General features: G+C 41.2%; 1 protein-coding gene across 4 annotated transcripts in view; it reads left to right on the top strand.

Moving 5' to 3' along the window:
- LOC122874950 (cGMP-inhibited 3',5'-cyclic phosphodiesterase A-like) overlaps positions 1-23,998 on the top strand; it is a 70,555-nt gene that overhangs the window by 27,458 nt on the left and 19,099 nt on the right. For all 4 annotated transcript variants that reach the window (XM_044193539.1, XM_044193538.1, XM_044193540.1 and 1 more), the window contains 2 exons: positions 12,768-12,818; positions 22,895-23,155. In XM_044193539.1, coding sequence (XP_044049474.1) covers positions 12,768-12,818; positions 22,895-23,155 — 312 coding nt within the window. The remainder of the gene's footprint in view (positions 1-12,767; positions 12,819-22,894; positions 23,156-23,998) is intronic.

The following is a 23,998-nucleotide window of genomic DNA, read 5'->3' as shown; positions in this document are numbered from 1 at the left end:
AGCTTCACTTCAACCAAGTACAATATTAGGGACCCGTTTACACATGAATGCATCAGTAATAACAAAAATCCTATAAAATTACATATAGTTATATAACACTGACATGGGAATTGTACTCAATATTGAATACATTTAGTTTTGATGCTTTCAGCAGGTGTTCAGACCGAAAACAGCCCAGCGTTAAAACAACGCAAGGTTCTGCGTTGGTAAGGACATTTAGCTTCAAGTTACGGTGAGATGTTAAATATGATCTAGTCCAGTCGAGCTTCAGTAGCAGATCCATGAATTTGAAGGCTTCTCAGATGCCAAAACACTGCACAGTGGTTTATAATACTATGAGACAGGATTTTACAACTCTGGAAACGTATCACAGCGGCAATTATTTTATCTTTCGTCACAACGTAAACAGTAGAAATATGGTGTTTATGTTACAAAGTAATGTATGTGATGAACCAACGCAGCACATTGCCGGTATCACATTGCACTGCAGCAAATGTTGAACCAGGTTGAGCTTGTTGCTGGAGACCCCTGCATTGGTACCTCCACTGCAGTTTCCTATTGGACCGACAACCCATTTGTCCGACTGCCCGTTATTCCGAAAACAAACACCCATTGCTCCGAAGGCCCATTGCTCTTAAAATACACACTTTCCCTGCAGTTGTTAATTCAGTTACTGCCGGCCCTGTCCATGGTGCTGAATCGGCGGGGGTTTTGCCCGGGGGGTTATCATTAACTGAGGTAAAACTCTAATGATTTTATTCCGACATTGGAAATTTGTCTGTGACAGTAAAATCGCTTGAAATTTCGTTTGGTGTAAGGCAAGCCTGTTAAGGGCAAAACTTTCACCCAGGAGACCGCTGTTCGTGTTCCATGTGAAACCAAAAGTGAACATTGACTTATTATTTTAACACAAACCATGATCTTTTCCTGAACCTAACCAAGTAGTTTTGGTGCCTAAACCTAACCAAACTGCGACCATTTCACAACGTTAAACACGTGTTAACTGGCAGAAAGGCTTTCTGGCAGAAAGGCCTGAGGGCAAACTTCCCATGTGCGTATTTTCGGAGCAATGGGCCTTCAGACAAATAGGTGTTTGTTTTCGGTAAAATGGTCTCTTGGCCAAATGGGCTTTTGGGACCATTGGGGTTTTGGAATAATGGGCCGTCGGAACAATGGGCAGTCCCCATTTTTTCATGCAGCCTCAGTGCATTGTGCTGGTAAAACATCCTCCCTTTTACTTAAAGCTGCAGTAGTTAATATTTTTATATTAACAATGGATAAAATGACTACATGTATTGTGAAAGGTGTCACTTGTAGTGATGAACCCACAGAGAATCATCACCTGACTCTGCAGTTCATGCTCTGTTCTATTTTGGTTCAATCTCACCACTCTCATCAACCTCGTTTCTAGACATCGCAGACAGCTGTTTTCAGGAAACAAGCTCTGATAAACCCACTGTTTGCAACTTTCCCAGCACCAAACCACAGACCGACAAAGATAGCAACAAGTTGGTGAACTTAGTGGAGGAGATAGAGAGAAAAATCTATATATCGAGGCCATGTTTTACTACATCGAGCGCTCAAAATGCTGTTGTGTACACGAGATACAATTCGTTCCCACGTTTTGGTTAATTCGTGGACACGAGATAAGTGTATATATAGAGAGAGCAAGCACAACAGCTTCTCCCCGAAGCATAAAGTGCAGTGCACCTGCTTCTTCTAGTAAACTACTGGTTACTCACTGAGCAATTTGACGTTGAAAAGACGTCTAATAGATGTCTATTATACATCTATAAACAGAATCTGTGTTTATGACAAAAATAAACATTTATACTGTAAACACGGAGGTGTGCAGTGCTTATGTTAAACATTTACAGGTTTTTATGTATTTTTAAAATATGTAGTGATAATTTGTATAGTAAATATGATCTAAAAGCGGGCTATACATAGCCAAAAAAATCCTGGATTACATCAGAGCTAAAGCATAGAGGCGATGTTGAAATGACGTCTATTGCTCAGTGGGTAGTTTACTAGATTAGGATATCAATCACCATATCTACCAACTATACACTCACAATAAATGACTAAACTATAAAATCAACCTTTACTTGGCATCAATTTTTTCACCATAATAAAGCGTACGCTGAACGCAACACGCAACTAAGGTACGTCTTTATCCAAGTATACCCACTGTGCGTAATACGCTATAGCATTTTGAGCACTTGATGTAGTAAAATATGGCCTTGATACAGTATATATATATTTTCTCTGTGGCCACTCCGGGGCTCCGTACAATGTTGTGTTTACAGCCTGTTGTGCTACCCCCAAGTGGCCAAAAAAAGTACTGCTTTAAGTAAATATTTGAATCCAGAACTTATTTTTGAATACTTTTACATTGTGGCATTATTACTTTTACTTCAGTAAAGGATTTCAAAACTTCTTCCACCACTGGCTTACACACATATAAACACATATAAAGCATGTATCCATTCACAAATTCACAGTTTGAAATAAATGTGCATCCGCAGTGGGCCTGTGAACAATCACTCTGGGTGGTCCAGTCACAGAGCTGTTGTTACTTTTCAGTAGAGCTCTACTAAAACCATACATCATGATATACCTTTGCCAAAGGCATAACTGCTGCACGACACAGTGACAACATATTATTACTACAGTATCTTTGGTTATTATCACATCATATATCATTTAGGTGAGCGGGACAGAGAGCTTTAACATAGTATATACTGTATATTACTTGCTAAGCCTCAGTGAACCCCAGCGAGGGTGTGATGGAAGAAGATGGCTTTCTGTCACTCATGGTGCCTGCAGCCTATTTCCCCAGAGGACAACCAGCATCTCCTCTATCTTATCCCTCTCTTTGCTTTGCTCTAAGCCAGATTTCCAGGATGGATATCAGCATGATGGCCCCTTCTTAATAGCTCTGTGCTTTGCCACATAGAGAGAAGCCCATCAGTGTGTCGGGGGAAGGCCGGCTCTTGTTTCTCTGTACCTTCTTGGTCCCTGCAGACCCCTGCATTCCTTCTACATGGGGAACTAGAGCCCTCTGTGAATTTTACTGACAAAAGCAAGCGTTTTACAAGCTAATGGTGGAAAACCTGCTTATGGGGCTGACCTGAGCTTCTCCTAGGCGAACAGGCTCTGTAAGGCAAATCCTTCACCTGCAAAAAGAGGAAGCAGAGATTTATGCCCCCACGCAGGTACACATGCTGTTTATTAGAGGCTGGCATTCACACACTTTCATGCATGCACACACGCACGCTAAGAGTACATCAGTCAGTACATAGGTGCTGTCCGGACTGTACGTTTATGTTTCTACATCAGTGATTTATAAAAGATGTAGGGATGTGATTTAAAGGCATATGCTTGAGCACGCAGTTGCTGTCTGTTTGTTTACTGGAGTCCTGTGGGAATCTTGATGGGATTGTAAATGTTCTATGTGCAGCTGAAATAGTGGGGGAGATGTGTGTGTGTGTGTGGTCCTCTCTCTGATGAGCACAGACAAAACACAGAACACAGACTTTGCTGAGTTGGGCCTGTGAATAAAAGATGAAATAATGTATGCACTGGAGGCAGCGTGCATGCACAAATTCCCATGCTGCTTTCATAACATTGCCTTTGACTGAACTCTGTGTTCTCATATTCTCATTCCCCATTCAGTGAATTATCTTATAGCAAAGCTTAAGTTGGATACTAAAGCTAGAACAGTGTAATATCAAAAAGTAGATTTCCACACGTCATTATTCAGCCAAAATTAACAAGTTTCAAAAGTCCAGTGCGTTTGCGTCAGTTCACATGTCACGGTCAGGTCTAAATTGTTTTGTTATTCAGCTGTTCATTAACTTTGAAAACCCCTTTTGACGTAGTTCGCCTCCTCCAAGAGAAATATTGCCTCCTGTCCCAGTCAGACTTATGGCTTCATAAAAACATTTTACAGTGGAACTATAACACCCAGCCCTGTTGTCTGAGACCTGCATTGTGCACTAAACTAGCACAAATCTATTTTTCATTGCTTAAATAAGACCTGTGAGCATCAAAATAGGGAAAAATGTGGCTTAACTCTTTTTATCAGCCTGCACTCCTAATCGTCTGGCTTTCATAATGTAATTCATAAACACTACAGTAAGTCTTTAAGAAGACACATAAATCAATATTACCATTTCCATTTTGTGATGAAAGCTCAGCTGGAAAATACTCAAGTGGCCGAAGCAGGCTGAAGGGCTGAATCACCGAGTTGATGGATTGTGGGGAAATGCACTCTTTATCACAATGTTGTCCATCTTTTTTGATGAACATGAAGCCAGGCCAATAACACATGAAAAGCATGTAAGAGAGAATTTGTTGTACTCTTGATGTCTATCTAATTAGTCTGTCAACAAGCAGGTGTAGTCTCCTTTGGGGAAATGTATCGGCCACAGAATGAGTGACAGCACAAGCTTAATGTCTGTATTTCAGAGTAAGACAAGTTAGCTTAGATGTATTAAATTAATTGCAGTGTCATAACCTATTTATTCTGACATAACCCCTTAAAACAAGTGTGCTGTGGCCATAGAGTAGCCACTATTGTTGACACACTGTACACCGTTTGAATCAACTGTGAATTAAACCACACAAAGCCCACTGGCACCTTGCAGACTGAACAGAGCAGAGGCTTGTAAAACAAACAAACAAGTGAGTGCTGTGTTCCCTTCTCAGCTCTCCAGGCCCCAGCAGTAATCCTGACTGGACCATTATACGCTAATGGCGTTGGCAAGCTCTTTTGAGGTGGGGTGCCAGGTCTACCCAGCCAGATCCCCTCTTTTTCACCCAGCTGAATGTGCAGAGCTGGGAACCTAACTTCTTGTGAAGGAGTCGGCCGGAGCTCAAGAACAAGGAAAAAAACGGCGTGTACACAAATAATATCGCAAAAAAAAAAAAAAAAGATGATGCTTCTTAATCATGAATCCACATGGATGAGGCTTTAAAAATATTTTTATACTATCCATATAGGCTTTCATGAAGAGATATTCGCTTAGTCAGTGACATATTTCATGCCGTCGTGTTTGATAGTTTTTGAGGTCAGAATATGGGGTACTCCCATTGAGGTTTTCTTTGGGCCACGGAATCCTTGTGGCCTGTGCTTTCACCCTGGGAGACTGACAGATCTATCTCTGGTAGAGACTCATACACTGGGTTTCTTCTAGGATCAGGCTAAGTCTCTCCCAGGAAAAGTAAAGACGATAAATCCCATTAGTCACACGTCAGAAATTAGAAGAGTCTGAGTAAGAAAGTGTGAAGAGTAGGGGAGGGGTAAACAGAAGCCAGAGTGCAGATGCAGTGCTGGTGTGTGAAATATATCATGGGATCATACTTGTGCATGTGAGCGTTTTTAGTGCACATGCAAGTGTGTGTTTGCTCTGCAGGCCGGTGCAGGAGAGAGAGAATGTGAGACTGTGTGGATGCCAAACAGATTTGAGGTGTGCATGTGCTAATCTTCGCATACACACAAGTGTGTTCCTCATTCCCTGCACACGGCCCCCTCCGCTTTGGCAGCCCACCTCAATAGTTCCCTTCCCTCCAGCGATGACGCAAATGACCCACGATGACTGACCCCCTCAGTAAAACCTGTAAAACATTAGCCAGCGTGAATAGGAATGATTCTCCATACTCTCCCCCCTCAGCAGGCAGGCAGGGAAGGATTTATGTGTCCTCCCAGCGGACGGCTGCCGTGCTCGGGGTGGATGTGGCAGTGGAGAAGGTGCGGCAAGGTTTTCAGAGTCACCGGGACAAAGAGCCAGACAGTTTGGGTCAGAGATTTGTGTCTGCCTGGACCCGAGCCTTTCCACACTCTATTACTAGAGTTTTACTGTGTATTGTACACACCCTTTAATTCTTACTAATACTTTAATATCTATTTTCCTTTGCCTTCTCGCATTACTATTGCCTTGTGTCCAATTAAATTCAGTTACAGTTTATGAAGAGATTTTCCAAGGAGGATGATAGTTTATTTAATGAAAATGTAAGATAGTGTAAAATACAAAGAATGAGATAGTAAATACATTATGGATAGAAAGAAATTTAAGACTCACACTTATCCACTTCTCATTTCAATCTATTATATCTGTTTGTTAATCATGTGAAAATCTAACTTTATCGTCGTAATGTCAGTGATGTAGCTAATTTACATAACTGGCATAGGCTGTTTCTGCAGTCCAAATGGTACATTTAGAAATCTGTAAGGGTGATAGTTATAAAGAAAGTTTGTATCTGTCTACAGTTCAGAGTAAGAAATAGATAAAGAGCACCAGGTAGACCAGAGGGTTCAATTATCAAAGCTTCCTGCACTCGAAGTTAGGTAGCAATTAATGGAGTTTTAATTTATGTATTTTACTATATTACTTTCTCCAACTGGTGAAGCAAAATTCTCCCATTATCCAAGAAGGGAATCCTGTAAAGTTTCAAGATTCTTTAAAAAACTGTCATGAAACAAAAAGGACAAATTCCCAAAGAGGGTCCCAAGAGAAAACAACTATATTACACTAATCATGAGAATACCTCCACCTGGGGGTGCAAAACAAGATTACACCTCATTTTCAAAGCCGTGATGAGTAATACAGAGTTTACAGTGGGTCTAATACCCATGAAAGTGAGTACAATGATCTTTGATTGTTGCCTTGATGGTGTCCTTACGACTCAGCTGCTGTCATTTCTGAAGGCTTTATTTAGTGAGACTTAGTAGAATCTGACCTACTTTCATTTTTGTTAACTGAATTGAAAGTGAGTGCAGGGATGTCTGAGACAAGCACTGCAGACGTCAGAATATCTTTGACAGAGAGGAGTGATAAAAGAACAAAGGAGAAATAAGTAAGAAAATGTTTTGAGATCTCGAGGAAGTGGATGTGAGTCTGAGTGCATGTGTGTGCACTTACATAAGTAGGCATATGTGTGAATTCACGAATTTGCAGACCTAAATGTAAGTGAGAGCATAGTGAGTTTAATTGGACAGAGAGGTTGTGCATAAAACCCTTGGGTCAAGCTGATTGGAAATCCTGCAGACTGATCTCCTTGCCCCTCAACACCGCCCTAATTAACCCAACCCAACTGTAAGATCAGCACTCTGTCTTTCTCTCCTTCCCTCTTCTCCAACCAAAATATCTCTAGTCGGCACTTCTTGTAACTGTGTCCTCAATGGACACTGAGTTTGGGTCCCAATAAATCCAGTGTGCTAACAAGCTAACACAGCTACTGAAGATCTGAGTCGACACACATCAACTCCACTCATACAAAGCCAATAATGAGGGACAAAATAGGACACGGGAGGCAGAGAAAGAAGAATGAAAGCCTGATCATGAATGAATGATTAAGTAACACTGCTAGCAGTTAAATTGCACTGAGCTATATTAGGACAAGGCAGTTTCCGGTTCCCTTTCCAGACGGATTTAGAAAAGTACTCTGTAGTAAGTTGATGACAGTGGGCCAGGCTCATTGCGAGGCTTCAGGTTGATCAGTATGAAAGCTAAGCTTCACTATGGATGCTGTTGCTGTAGCTACCACCACTTCACACCCACAGGGAAGTGGTTCTCAACTGGTTATTGGCGGGAGCAAGTCAAACAACAAGCATATTCCAGTAGTTTGTTTGTGCTTTGACACCATGGTGTTTACCCAGCACCTCAGAGGCAGGGCAGCTTGCTGTGGGCTGTGGCTCGGAGCCATGGTGGTGGACAGGGCATGGCTGCATACTGGCATCCACACTGCTGCCCTCTTAACACTCTGGGTGAGAGGAAGGCTGGGAGTTTACTTGGCAGGCACTATTTTGAGTCATGAGAGTGCAGCTCATTTACAGAGGGTGGCGGGCATATTTTGGCTGGCTGCTTTCTTTATATTTCTGACATTTTCATATCATCTACTTATGAGTATCCTTCCCATTATTTACCTTTACGCCTATAAATGTTTCTAAACAAACTGTCATCAAGCTGAACAGTAAAAGACAGGACTTAGGACTTCTTCTACCACGACACAGGTTAAAATCAAAATCTGTAAACATCCCTCTTCTACATAAACGATTCTATCTTAGAGTGACCACACTGTAAGAAATTGGGGAAGATCCACTATCCATGTTTTGGGCGAAAAGACTAAAAAACTAAAGTTCAGCCAAAGCTAATATGAGGTTTCATCAGTCTGAGTTAACCGAATTGAGTCCGTATCTTTGTTCTTGTAGTCGTGTGAAATTTTGAAATATCCCTGTCTGAGATTTCTGCCTCCACCCCAATACAATGACGGTGAATGGAATTTTGTTTTTGGTACTCATAGCATTGAAAATGACATTTAGAAATCAACAGCAACATCTCTTTCCAGGAACAATGTCTCAGAGACTCTGGATGTTCCACAGACCTCACTGTATTCAGGCCTCATAGGTAGAAAATAGTTCCAAAGAAAACTGTTGACAGTGAGGTTTGCGGGTTATCCACAGTAACCGGGACATTGTTCCTGGAAAGATACATTGCTGTTGAAGTTTTTAAATGTAATTCTCCAGCGCTGTGAGCACCACAAACAAAATTCCATTCATGTCCACAGTATTGGGGTGGAAGCAGAAATCAAACGGATATCTCAGAACCTGGGCAAATTAAACCAAAACTATCTGCATGGATAGAAACCACTTCCCAACCAGGGGAACTTGAATCCTAGGGGGTCACTGCAGTTTCCATAGGGTATGTGGAAAGATTGTGGAGTAGCTAACCTAAAATCTACCCTAAAAATAATAATGTGGCAAACAAATATCCACAAATATGTGTTTAGCAGGAAAATTAACTCACAAATACGATTACTAATTGGTGTCAGGCAGATCTTTAGTATAATTTTTGTCACAATAATTGATAACCTATGACGACTCCCACCTACCTGAGTCAGTTCACCACCTCAACCCCACGTTCTGCGATTGAGAGTGCATGAAAACTAGTTAGCAGCTATAAACAGTAATGGAAAAAATGGTTCAAACTTCCAGCCTCTGCCACCCCAAGTGGTAGTAGTATGAATGCAAACTTGACCAAACCTACTGAAAGAAAGATACAGAGAGACCAAACCTTAAAGTTGACATTGCCAGAATCACTATGTCTTGTCTAAAAAAATTTTTTTAAAAATCAGTGTTAAATAACATCCAGTTTAAAATCAATTCAAATTGACACATTTGGATCATGACAAGTGGTGTAGATGAAGAGGTACTTGAGCTCAGCGTGATTTTATCATTATTCATTTCCGATGTATTTTATGGAAAGATCCCTCTTCTTGGCTGCACCTTCTATTAACATGCAACTGAACTACACTGTTATCACTTCTTCCTCTTGTTTGTTTCTTGAGAGTATTACTCTGGATCATGAAAGTACAGTAAATCTCCAGAATACATTCACAATGGAGCCAGAGTCCCATAAAAATGCCTTAGACCTTATTGAGTGTGTCATGTTACTCTGGTAGCTATTGCGCCGTGACTGAAAGACATACTTCCACTCTGAAAGACACAAAGCATTTTTTCTCCCGAGGACTGGTTTCAGTCTCTTATAAATCATGAGTATTGCTACAAGTGATGGAAAGCCACTGCTAGACCTGGCTTATTCTAAGTTATGGGGCGGCATAATGAATCTAGCAGAGGGTGAAACAAAGGGCATAACTTCTACAAAGTTGTTATTTTTCCCAGTAGGTGCACTGGAGCTTTAGGACAAAAACAAATCCATTTGGAAATTTTACTGCTTCGGCTGTGTTATGCTGCCTGGAGGGTGTCCATGAAAAACCAGGAGATATCTAAGAAATCATTCATGTGTGGTTTTACCTCTTCAGACATAATATTGGCAGTGAACTGTCATATGTTTTAAGTATAATCTTAGATTGCTCTTCTCCATCCTCCTGAAGCAAAACGAGGTAATAAAGCTTGAACAAGACTTTTTGTTTTTCTTTTTTATCATTATTGTTTGTGAAGGATTAACTGGCTTGAACAGAAGACCTATAGCCTTTGTGAGGTTATTGTCTAGTTCTGCAGTTTTTTGGACTCTCGTGACTGATGTTGTTGCTTTTTGTCTTTGAAAAATAGATTATGTTTGTGTTACTGTAATTTCTTGTTTATTCTAACACTGGTGGTTTGAAGTTTCAAAGCACTAACACCAAAATTGTGTACTGACTTACTGATTTTCCAGCACTGGTAAAAAACATTTGAACACAGCGGCACCAGACTGCATCCACTGTTTGGTTTAGTAAGTAAGTAGCACACCATCCACATGTATTTGTTGATCAAACTTTTGAGCCAGTCTCAGTTGAAATGAACTTCACTGTGGCCTGTAAAGTCACTCTGTGCAGGAGGCTATCTGCGGCGCTCAAATTTTATGCTCAGCTTTGATTTTGTGTGGGTTTTTTGTTTTGGCACATCAAAGGCACATGTAGACTTCTGTGTAGTCTGGGTCTGTCTCACAGAGCACGGGGATGAAAGGTTGGGTTACATAAGACCGTAACACCAAAAGGCTGTTTATATATGTGCGCCTGGAGAGCCTCACTGATACTAGGACTTTCTAATGGAGCTGGACTCCGCTGTGACCATGGAGGAGCTGCTGCCAGCTCCTATACTGTAAAAGCAAAACCCCGTCGTCAGAGCAGTAAAGAATAAGACAAACAGCTCACTGACTGGCTAATACTATCATTTACAGTAATTTACATCTCATATATGAGCCTTTTATACAGCTGATTGCTTGTTGACTTCCTTTTCCATCTAGTATTGTTATTTTAATGCATGAGAAGGTACATGCACGCTTGATGGAGTTTTAAAGTGGCTCACAGATATTATCATGCTGACGATCAGAGAATCCAGGCTCTTCATAGCTGCAGTCCTCGGGCTAGAAAATGGAGGCTGTGAGAATGAAGATGTTTGTTGAGAAAGTACAAACCCCTCATATTACATTCTTTTAAAATCTCCATATTGTCAAACTGTGGAAAAGCGGTTGCACTTTATGAATGGGTGTGCATCGTGTTGTGTGTGATTGTTATGATGGTGACCTTGTTTGCTTACTGTCAGGGTCACCACGTTCTGTGGAGCAGTACCCATTGTTCCCAGAACCTTGACGAGAGGATGAGGTGTACAGTAACTATCCCACAAAGTAGCCAACAGACCAGACCTTCTCTCCTGCCCAGCTAAATATGTCAAAGACACATTTGGTGATCAAAATGTAAACAAAATTTAAAACAGGATTTAAACCTGCTATGACTCCCAACTTGATTTACAATACAGTTCTTTAAAGGCCCTGAAAACATATTTTCTCAATCAGCTTCTTACTATGAGTGATGGGATCCTACATGAAAGTGCAACTTTCTACCAAAATTGGAAAAGTTTTCACATGAGAGATTTCTGTCTGTGCTTTTTTCACTGGTTTTTCACTTGGAAAGGGGGATTTTCAAGATGTAGTCAAATTGTTCGTTTTATTCAGTCCATAACTGTCCAAACCCTGAATATATTCACTTTTCACATCATATGTGACAAACAAAGCAAAAGCTTCCCATTTGAGAAGCTCAACCTAGAGTGTGTTTGGCATCTTTGCTTGAAAAATAATTAAAGGATTATCAAAATAGTTGCCGATTAGTTTTTTTGTCGATCGGCTAATCATTGCAGCTCTATTTGACACCAATAGACTTTAAAGTTTAACACCAATGATTTTATAAACACAGCAGTAAGATAGACCTATATTTTCCAGTCTGATAAGTTAATAAACATTTTTTTTGTTTTTAAACAGTTTTCACTGGAACTTTCTACTGAAGAAATAGTTCATATGATGTGCTGACAGTGAGGATTACTCAGGACATTGTTTCTGCAAAGACACAAAGCTGCTGAATTTTTTAATTCAATGTTCTGTTGCCTTTCAATTCAATATACAGTACAAATGCACCTGTATTTTTACAGTAAAACATTTACAAACTAAACTACCTTATAATGAGGCAACAGGAACTGTAACTTCACTATTGTATTTGTTTAGAACTAAGCAGCACTGTGGGAATACACTCCCTAAAACAACACTGCTGTCCAGACAGGCCCATAGCACTGGCAATCGAAAACCCACTGTTTTCCTAATGTTTTCACTCACAGCATGACACAACTCAGTGACCTCCGCTGACATAGTAAATTACACCTGAATTATCAGTTTGGCTCTTATACTGAGCCCCTTGCCTCAGTGTGTGCAGCAGCAATTTGTCACAGCGACATGCTGGGTTTCTCGGGGCTTCTCAGTTCTGGGCCAGAAAGCCCTAACAGAGGCAGGGGGGTTTAATGTTGACTTGGCTCTCCTGCAACGTGTTCACCAAAAATCAGTGACAGAGCTGCACTGATGCATTCGGTGACTCCCAAGAAAGTGGAAAACAGGTTTACAAGGCCTGTGGGAGGACACAGTGGCTGGTAATTAGACAGCGTTAAAATCCTCAGCCTCCACCAGCCCCTTAGGCAGTGAATAGGAGCTAAAGTAAACCAAACCTGACTGTGAAATTGCATTAGACGTCTGTGCTTAATGGAAAGTGAAAAAAATAGACAAAACCCATTTTTGCATTTATGAGCATTTCCATTCCCCCCACACATCCTCGACCTTTTGCATCACCACTCCTGTTCCTCCTCTTTTCTGCTATAGCCTAGTATAGCCTATCTCCATTATGGTGTTGCCTTTGTGAGGAGGCAAGTCTGTTGTAGGACTCTAACCGAAACAGGATGTGCAGGACTGTGGTTTGAACATGTGTCTGTCTCTTTTTTCCCACAGATGCTCCCCCGCTCGGATTGGGACCACAAGAGAGGCTCCCGAGGATCACAGGTTAGCACTGTCTTCAGAAAGAGAGACACACTAGTAATAACAATAATGATAAACAGCCGACAAGAAAACACACACAGGAACTAGCTCCCTGATCTCTGTCACTTGCCTACACACACCTTATAAATGATGCAAATAGCAAAAATCCTACCACTAACAGGCCTGTTCACCCACTCATTTTAGCCATGGTTAAACGGCATGTCCAGAGGTGTCCCTTCCGATCAGTGTACTTATTGTACTCTCTTACTCTAAAGGACGCAGGTCTGTGATTTGGCTGTAAGGCACTGCACAAGCCATTAAAGGCCAGGGAATTGAAACTAGAAAGACTCAGCACAGGGGGCACAGCTTGTAGAGGACAGACACACACAGCCACATCTTTGAGATTACCTTTCCCATCTTTGGGAGGAAGAATGTGTGCATGTTTGGGAATTGATGAATTGAGCTGCTACAGAGCCACAGGGCAGGACTCTGGAGTACACGAAGAACAAACAATGCCCTTGGTGTTGGCATGGCCATATACAGTATGTGTGTTTTGTACTGCATGTTCTCCTATCAGGAGGATTTCCTTTAGAAATGAATAGACAAGGCGTCTGTGCTGACAGTGTATGCTTGGGTAGCTATAAATGCCGAAAAGTTGTGGTTGGGGGAAAATTAGGGGATTTTTCATGAAGAGCGATCTTAACTGTGCAGCACAGGATTGGGCTTGAAATCAAATTACACACTGTATAATTTCCTAGAGATGCTAAGACTCGTATATCTGTTCCCAAAATCAGTCTTACAGTATTATCCCTTCAGAGCGGAGAAATTTTCAAATAGCATGTTACCCTTTTGAAATATTGTCCAAGGCTCATATCAATTTGTTATGTGGGGTTAGTAGGCAAGCACATATTTTTTGATTGATGCATTCCCTAAACTGCCATTTAGACTCAGTGGTCAGTTCCCTCTTCTTTTTATTTGGATTGGTGCTATGCGTTCGTCAGTGGAATCCTGTAATAGTCCAGAGGCTGACGAGACGTGTAAGAAGTCAAGGCTTATGTTGGCATCTCTCTCCATCTCGTGGCTATTTTCCCCTGGCTCCGCTCTCTTGGACCAGGTTGTTGGTCAGAGAGGCTGGTAGCACTTCACTATGCCATGGCACCTCGGAGAGTGTGTAAATCACACACTCCGCTCTTTAGCCGGTGACCAGAGTGCTTGATTGATCTCCACTGTGTCGTGTTCGCCAACATGCACACATTAGCAGGCTCATTTTCCAAACCGCGTCTTTTTCTTTTTTTTCAACCATCCAAAGCTTTCGGTGGATGTTTTAGCTTAGGAATTGACAGTGAAGTTATGTATGGAAAAAGCTATTTAAATATTTGCATTCGACTTGAAAACATATTGGTTTTGGAACATTACCCGGGGAGATTATCGGAGAAAGAGTGTAGGCCCAGATCTTGTGACTGTTATTCTAAATTACAGAAAGGCTGGAAGAGTGGTCTGTGAGGCAGACAAGCCATGACATTGCAGTCATGTTGAAGATTTCTCAAAATCACTGTGAGCACTTCAAACACTTGAGAGCAGCGTTTCTTAAACTGCGGGTTTTCGGAGTTGAAAAAGGTCACTGCCCTTTTTCTGGTTGGTCCCATTATGACGGCCTAGTTGAGTATTTTCTCATTAAATTGGGTCCTGTGGCAAGACTAAATTTAAGGCTGAAAGAGACTGAAAACATGCGCTTTTGACTGTCCTCTGCCTGGGAAATAATTGGATCTGCCACAAATAATACAGAGGCATTAGCAATTTTCAGGCTCCTACTTTTTATGACGTGCAACAGTAAAACACCTCAGAGCTGGTGCCATTTCTCTGAGAGAAACTGAGGAATAGAATGACGTTTAAATTGGTTTTATTTATAGTATGCCTATTCAGTTTGCAAGATTTTTGCAAACTTGTGAGTGTGCCCACTGGAGTGCTGATGATGGATATATGTTTAACCACTTGTATCATGTGGTAAATCCTCACTCACTCATCGCCCAGCACAAGCCATCTGTTTTACCTCATGCATCTCTTTTGTTTGCTCTGTCCTTTAGGCCAGCATTTCTTGCTTCTGCCTCTACCAGTCTGCCTGTGTGTCTGTGTCTCTATCTCTGTTTTTTGGCTCCTTTGCTGGAATCAAACACCCTGAAATACATGGAAGGAAAATTAAGCCTCTCCTTGGAGATGAGATGGCTGCATGTTAGGGATCAATTGGCTTGACCTTTCCAAGTAAATCTTTAATGAGGCAGTTATTCTTTTTTGTTTTGTTTTGATTCCCCCACATCCCCCAACACACCCCCTTTTAATAAAAGATGTAATAGCGTGTAATTGTATCCTGGCTGCAGCCGAGGACCTGGCTCAGCACGGCTTCAGTCTGAGCTGATGGAGGGGTTGTGAGGGGAGTTGGGTCGCGGTTGGGGTGAGGGTTGGTTGGGAAGTGGGAAGTGCAATGCTGCTGGTCGTAGTTTTGGCTGTAGGAGCTGAGGCAGGGAGCGAGGAGTGCCTCAGTGGAGTTTTGTGTTACCGTTCTGCTGTGATTCACACTGTATCACTGCTCTGTTACTTTAAGTAGAGAACATCACCATCTCCCAGGCTCCTCTTCAACTAATCCATCTCGACAGATGTAATCAGGGCCATTACACTAACTGCACTGCCACTGAAACAGAAAACTGCACAGTAATGATTTTTCTTTTCTGTGTAAATGAAATCAACCTAAGAAAAAATAATGGACACACTTAAAAGTATTTTTTTTAGTATATTCCCCAGCTTCTTGCTCAGCACATTCCTGCATTTCTTGAGTGTGAGGATTTGTGCGAGGGGTTAATTGCAAAATAGGCACAGCGGTGTGCGTATATCTGTGTCCCTTATGAAGGGCCAGAGTTGCTTACATCATTGAAATGTGTTTACTAAGAGAATCAAATACCTTAATTTCTCCAGTTGGCCACGGCGTTTGTCCAGTCTCTAGCTCTCCTGTGGGATACATTATATTCTCACCATTGCACAATTTTAAGAAGCCCACATATCACTGCTGTTTTACTAGATGCTTAGGACTGTATGTTTAGATGAGAGAGCAGAGGGGTTAAAAGTGCATGAAGTGGACTGCCTCAGAAATTACAAAAATGTGACCTCTCTGACTGTGTATCCCATTAATAATCATCATTAGACAGAAGGATCATAGTTTTGTTTGTTGCACTAAATGCACTTCATCTGTCTTCCGCTGAGTTATTGGCAAACATGTGGACACAGCAGGAATTCCAACAATCATACTTCCATTGCTCAGTGTTGTTGCAATGGTGTTGTTTGTAATAAATGATGTTTCACATGAGAAATGTAGATTTTGTGCATTCACATATATTAAGTTTAAGCGTACAAGTTTAAATATTGTGGAGGTATGTACTGTATGCACACTAGCACTTAGTAAATCATTTTCAGCATTATTTATTTTATGTATTTTTTAATATCATATCATGGATGGCTGTGGTTTGAGTTAGTTATACAACACACTGTATATAAGCTTTTAAATCAAACGTTTCTAGTCAAAACTCCATCGATCTGGTCCCATTTTCAGCACTGAGAATGATTTGCAAATATTATTTGGTAAATTTTTGGTGCGCAGTATTGCAACTAAAGCTACACACAGAGCTGTGTAGGGCCTTGAGTACAGACAAACTGTGTGGACAAACAGCTTTTCACTCTTCAGGAGTGATTACTGGTTTGTTTTGACTGGCCCTTGGTTTGGTTTACATGAACTGCTGTGCGGGTGTTAATCTATGGCATGTCTATTGACATACTGTTCCAAGCTGTGTTCACACACGCAATTAAGTCCATTGATCATGTACATTGTTGTTATTCATTGTAAAATGTCATAACACAATGTTCATGCACGGTTTAGAATATGACTTGACTTGTTGAGGAGTCCTAAAAACTATTTATTGATGCTGGTAGTCAGTTTTATCAAATGTAGCATGTCAACAAAAGTTGGGGGCTTGTGACCAAATATCATACAGGGGCCAGATTAAGAGAATCAGTGGGTGTGTCAAGGGCTGGCATCAGTCCAATCAGGAACCTCCCTGCCTTTAAAAGCAGTGTGCATCCTGTCAGTTAAATACAAAAGATTGGCCCGCCACAAAAATGTCAACTGGCTGCAAGCAGGAGAGAATCCACATGCTCCAAAAATATTACTTCTTGGATAGCACAAGGTCACTACAGTTAATCCACAATGTCACAAAAATAGGCTCCTAAGTATTAAAAATGGAATAAATATTGAGCAGTGTTTTTGTAGTCTTCATTTACGTGTCTTTCCCTAAGAGCACCGGGCCACAGACTAAAGTGCAACATATAGTATGACTGCTTCATTTATTTAAAGCAATAGTTTGACATTTTTGGAGCTGCTCAGCTAGCCTAGCTCTGTCTACAGGTAGAGAGTAAGCAAACAAGATACAACGTGTTAATTAGTGAGGTTTAGAGGTGCTGGTTTGCAGTTTTTGTTGCCTTTGGACAGAGCCAGGCTAGCTGTTCCCCACTGTTTCCAGTCTTTGTGCTAAACTAACCGGCTGCTGGTGGCAGCTTCTGTATTTCTGTATTTATAAATGTATTTAATCTGACCAGATGAGGGGTTGTCAGGTCATCACTTTCCCAACAGTGTAGGCCTGCTGCTGCCAGCTGTTTTCATGGCCACCGACTGTGTGTGTATGTTGCCTTCAAAAAGAAAGATTGATCCATCTCACTTGGAAACAGAGGAACAATGAATCATTTTCAAACGAAGGAAGATGTTGTTTCAATGATCAAAGAGGCAACCTTTATCTTTTTGCTCTATAATTTAAAGTAGTTACTCCCATATCTCCTCCACACAACTCTTTGAGGTGCTGGATCTCTGACTAACTCTGAAGGGTGTATTTCTCAGAAAAATCTCTACAGAGTGGAGTGTGAGCCAGTGGCAGACAGTTGTTGACAGTTCCCAGATGTGAATGTGTGTTACTATGAAGGTGGTGTAGGGAAGCAGTAAAAAAAGAGCATGTATTGCTTAGGGAACCATTTAGAAATAAGTCATTAAACACAAACAGCCACACTGGAAGGTTAAAATACATTGATTTTTATCACAGCGTTTAATGGAATTTACAAATACTGCAGATGTGTCTAAGGAGAACATTCGCCATGATACTTTCAGAAAAATATTAAGAATTTTGAAACGCTCCATCATAACATCTGTCCAAAAGCTTTTTTTCTGTGATACTCAGTGCTTTTTCCCAGGCAGGGGTCACTCTGTGGGGCTCGTATGAGATATATCCTCCCAGAAAGTGAAGCCCGCTGCTACAGAGGTGGCCGTGGCTGATGAATGAAACTGATCATCTAACCTGACAGGAAATGCTTATATAACCTTATGATATTATGTAACTTACTCACAATTTGATCTGTTACAGGATGTCCACTGATGATTCTTAAGTTTTAGGTTGCAGATTGTTGGAAGATTAGAAACATCAGTATCTTCCAGCCAAGACACAACTTTTCAAGACTATGTGATATGTAAAAGCTTAAGCCAGGGATGGTCAGGACTTTACATTCTTTATCTTTCCCTGCAGTCAGCTTTGTTTAATAGCTCAATGCTCTAACTCCTCATCTCCCAAACACTCAGTAGAGAGGTTCAGAGAGAGGATTTTTAAAGGTAGATATATTTTAACAGCACATTATTTCTTGCATTCTTGCTTGTATATTGTAGCAGACAGAGACATTTTTTCAGGTCAATAAGAATAGCACAAATTCAGTGGAAGCAAGATCCCCACCGTGTCCCAACTTAAATCTCAAATGCTACCCATGCACCTTGAGCCTTTCACCACACTTTATTTTACATATCAGGTTTTGGGCATTAAGTGGCTTGCTCCCAGTGCAAAATCAAACCCAACACATTCATCATTCCCTCCCCTTTTATGGCCACTCGGGTGGAATTTTGGAGTTCAAGTTTAAGCTTAGTTACACAATGCTCATCCTCCTTTCAAAGTGTGTTTATCTGGATGAACACATGTGTCTCTGTGCTGCATGCTGAGGATAGTGCCTTTTGTATTTGTTTACGTGTCATTGTCACTGTATATTTGCGTGTCAGTCTTTGTATATGTTACTTATGTTTTCACTTAACTTTTGAGTTGAATGTGGTGTGAGAACAAGGGGTTAAGTTTGTAGAAGTTGCACATGAGTGTGTGTGTGTGTGTGTGTGTGTGTGTGTGTGTGTGTGTGTTTGTGTGTGTGTGCATGCAAGCATGTTTGGAGATGCTGAGAGCAGCCAGATGTTCTTCAGCAGCTACATTCTTCTTAAACCCCCTCTTCAGCAAACTCCTAAATCAGCCTGTAAATGAGCTGAGAGACAGGTGTTTACATCTTATCCTCACAGCATGCATTAGAGGAGAGTATAGGAAAGAGGAGAGGGAGGAGAAGAAGAAGAGAAGATGTAGAGGAGAGGAGGGATGAGAGGAGTACAATAGTCGCTTCTCCAGAAATGTTCCATTATCCGTCCCACAGGATGTCTCCTTAGTCGTCAAAAGAGATTAGCTTGGTCCCAGTTCTGGTCATGTGTCAGATTTATCAATAAATATGTGTCATCATCAAGTGTGGATCACCACATGCTGAGGAATGCCCTCATACCCAGTGAACACATGCCTTTTGTATTTTTGCAGACCAATAGGAAAACTGTATAAATACAGTGACTTATCTGATATGACTAGGAAAATAAAATGCAAAACCTTCACTGTTCCCACATGTGGAGACGAATGAAAGGTGCTCACACATGTGTTGTTCAGGTCAACCTCTTGCCACTTAGCCAGTGTAAACAGAATAATTCTGGGTGCCTGGCAGCTGGTGTCAAAGTGAATGGGACATTGGGGGAGAAAAATCTGATAACATTCTTTGGGGAAAAAGGGAACTTGTGAGCTTATTAGATAAATTTGCTGGCAGCCAAGACTGACCTGTGTTTAGTTGTGGTTTATCAACTGCTCTAGGCACAGCAATTAAGAGTGGGTTGTGAACTTTTCACTTTACCCTGCAAAAACGAGGCTGGCTCACACGACGCTGGTGCCTTCAAAGCTGTGGGGCAGACGGTCAGAAACAGACGATGGCTGTTGGCCATCTGAGGCGTCAGGAGTGAGGAAGTCAAAGGTCAGATTCTAGCTGAGACATTGCTAATGAGTCCATTCATTAAGCATCAAGTATTGCATAGCTGTGCTGAACATGTTTCAACCTAATGTTGTTGTTCAGCTATTTAAAAGGCTGCAAGTATGTCAACTCCTACTACTGTGAAGTAAAACTCCCTGCTCCTCCTCATGCTTTTGCTTTCTCTGAGCTAAAAGGAGATGCAAACTTGCACTTGTGTGTGCACCTGCATGTGCATAGCTTTGTGTGATACCACAACTATAATACACTTAGGGACAAACAATGTTTGGCAGAATCTCAGTTCAACACTGTGATTGAATATGTCTCCTATAATAGTGGTCCAAAATCAAATTTCTATTGTTTTCTTAGTTTCATATTGTTGTGTTTGGGTATTGTTTATGGGTATCATTAGTTTTATTTCGTGCCATGTTGGTTTTTCCCTGAGCCAAGTGCACTTTTGAAACATGATTTGGTTATGGCTGTGTGCGCTGTCATTGTCCTCATATAATACATTCTCTATTAACATGGAACAAAGCTCCTGACGAATGTTAATTTTGCTGCTGGACAATTGGCCTCCCACATTATTGTTGCACGCAGACTGTGGTAGTCTTCAAATCAGTCTTTGTTGTATCAGCAGTAGTTGTTGCTGTGATGTTTATGTCTAAAGAAAGACTAAGTATTCAGATATTTACTTAAGTTAACGTAACAATACAGCAATGTAATAATACTCCATTACAAGTAAAAATCCTGCATTCAAAATTCAATGTAAAGAAAAGTATGTTAGAATTATCAGCAAAAATGTAAATATACCAGTATCAAAAGGGAAAGTACTCAATATGCAGGCAAAATGGCCTCCATCAGTATAATATAATTATATTATATAATATTTGATTATTATCTCTGCCAGGCCTAACGTCATGCGTTTGGTCGTGTTTGTGTGTGTTTGCGTATGTGCGTGTGTCTGTCCGCAGTTAATCTCACATACTACTGGACCCATCAGTCTAATATTTTTTGTGCACATTTATGACTGTATGCGCAAGGATCTCTCATGGTTGTGGTGATTCACAATTTTTCAATTCATTTTTCAATACGCATTACGACATAGCAAAAGGCATTTCCGGCAATAAGCTAGGCCAAAAACAAGGCTTACCTTGGGTGCTGGTCTGTTGCAGGCCACATTTTGGTCTTTGTCGTGGCTCAAAAAGTGACATACATAGAAAAGTTCGGTCTCATCTTGAACCGGAGCACCTGCAGATTAATTCCATACCCGATTATTATGATCCACTAAAGTTAGGCACCATATGAGATGAATAAATCCCCTTTTTTGTTATCTTCACCGCCATCTTGACTGCAAGAGAGCAGGGAGGGACAATTGAGTAAGATTCAACTCTTCATTGTTTGGGAGGGGAGAGGGGGGTAGGCAGGGGGTTTATTTTGTGTGGTGCATTACAACAAACTGTTCTAAATAAATAAGAATGTTTAAATTCAGAAGTGCAGACTTATCATCCCGTTTATTGTTTCCCTATTAAGTTTATACGGTTAGGCGAACCCAGGATGATCTGTTACAATACCATTACACTTAGGGTTGCCAACAATCTTGTAAAATACGGAATCGTCCTGTAATTGAAAACTAAATTATTAGTATTGACATGATACTGGACGTGCTGGGAAATAAATATTTCAGGTTAGGGCGATTGTATGAGATAGAAGGAAACCTCCTGCTCTGTTATCCCTCAGCTTGTCTGTCATGTTATGTTCCACTACCCAAACAGAGAAGCCGGTGTACTTGGTGGGGCGTGTAGAAACAGCTTTTTGCGGCATCTCTGTCTCTCTCGCTCTCCCTAGTTGACTGTCCATTCACTTCGTCAATGTTAGGCGTCGTTTTGTTGGCAATTATCCATGCGGAATTTACCTTAAGACTCTCTTGATTTATAAAACAGATAAAAGAAGCAATTTTACTACGTGAGTGCCTTTATACATCAACAGGAAACGAAACTGTAGGATTTATGAATGAAGTTTGGTGAGTAAGCCGAAAACACTGCGCTTACCATTTACAATCACTGCTAATTAATGTCCGGTTTCTCATACAGACCCCTCCTGGAGTTAAGGCTAACCCCCAATTTCTTTTTATATTGCCTTGTGTTTTTTTTAATATCTTTTCTTAATGCCTTTCTGTCTAATGTAAAGCACTTTGATTTGCCTGTTGTTGAAAGGTGCTATACAAATAAACTTGCCTTGCCTTGCCTTGACAAATGTAAGTCCAATAGTAACTCCTAAATCCTTTTAGTTCAGTTTAGTTTTCCACCAACTGCTGGAGAAAATTTCTGTTTTTTTAGCTGCTAAATGCTCGAATCTGTTCACCAACTAGTCGCTAACTTTGTCCGTCTGCTGTTTAGTGATGGGCAGGTAGTGTGCAGTGGTTTTGTCAGAGATATCAGCTGTCTGCTGATGATGAGAGCAGAGAGACTGAACCAAAACAATAAAGCAAAACATCGACCTAAAGACACCAAAATGCTCTGTAGAGTTGAGGGAAATGGTAGTCAGGTGATAAGGCAACATAATATGACCCATTGTTTATATAAAAATATTGATTAGTGCAATTTTAAGCACAGAAGTAAAATACAAATACCTCAGAATGTACTTAACAATAGTATTTGAGTAAATGCACTTTGTCAATTTCTTTATAAACTATACTTCATCATAATTTGACTTCTGTAGGATAAACAACACAAGTGATGCCAATGTCACCATTAACCACATTATGTCCTCACACTGGTGCAGCTGACATAGTTTACACACCTGCTCTTCACGCCTGCCACCAAGAAGCTGCACACAGCCACTAACAGACCAGCCATTAATTAGCATCAACTCACATTAGTCACAGCAGCAGTGATGTTTATTTCTTGTATCTCTGTCTCCCTGTCACTCCATAGTCATCAGGCACCACTGTCATGGTGGACATAGCAGTGATGGGAGAAGCCCACGGACTAATCACAGACCTGCTGGCTGACCCCTCTCTGCCCCCCAACACCTGCACCTCACTGCGGGCCGTCAGCAACCTGCTAACCACCCAGCTCACCTTCCAGCCGCTGCACCGGCCACGCCCTGCTCCCCTGCTTAACCCTAGCGATGCCTACACCTTCTCCGACTCAGAGGAGGGACCTGAGAAAGGAGAGAAGACATCCATCCACAAGGTAAGGAAATGATTAAAGACCAAGTGTCGTGATTTACACTTTACTGGTAAGATATGCAGTACTAGGAAGTCTAGATGAACGTGAGGATATTTCACCCAAATATCAAAAGTCAGCATTGTTCATCAAAAGTAGTCAAGGGCCAGACATGAAACAATTTTTTTTTGAAACGGCTGAAATAATCCTTAGATGGAAATGCAGTCCACTTTATTATGGCCAAATGATTTATACACCACACAGCGCTCCACACACATGTTAATCTTTCAGCCCATGTTTCAGCTAATGAGTGCTTCCTGCTCTCAGAGCTTTTAGCATCAAATGAAGGAGTATATTTTCATAGAGTTGAGTGAAGAAAAATACAGCACGTCTACTGCTCGGAGCACTGTTCTCCCTTTCATAGCCACAGCTGTGTCAACATGACAGATGTGCAGAGCCAGACAGTGTGTGTGTGTGTCTATGTTAGTTGAGTAGAAGAAGAGAGGCAACATGGTGAATGCATCTCTCAAAAGGTTACAAAGAAGGATGAGTATGTGTCAACAAAACTGGACCCCCACTGTGATTATGGATCCAGTTATTTATCTGAGGAAGATACCTATCTTGGCTGTCTTCTGTGTGGTCGATGACTGCCACGCCATCAAGCCAATCCCTTGGCTGACAGGTGTATTTTTACATAATCTGAACTTTGTAAAAGTAGCTAAGACAAACTGCGCCTGTGGAGTGGCCAGTGAGGCTGCACTCAGTAAGACTGTGCTCCCCAGAGACGACGTGCTCTAACTGCCCGGAAGGAGAATAGCAGGAGAAGTGGAGGTGTTTAGTGCAGGAGTGGAAAGCCCTACGCCTGTTTTT

This window comes from Siniperca chuatsi, linkage group LG4, assembly GCF_020085105.1.
Source record: "Siniperca chuatsi isolate FFG_IHB_CAS linkage group LG4, ASM2008510v1, whole genome shotgun sequence".
Taxonomy (NCBI): Eukaryota; Metazoa; Chordata; class Actinopteri; order Centrarchiformes; family Sinipercidae; genus Siniperca; species Siniperca chuatsi.
This window is presented reverse-complemented; position numbering and strand designations above follow the sequence as displayed.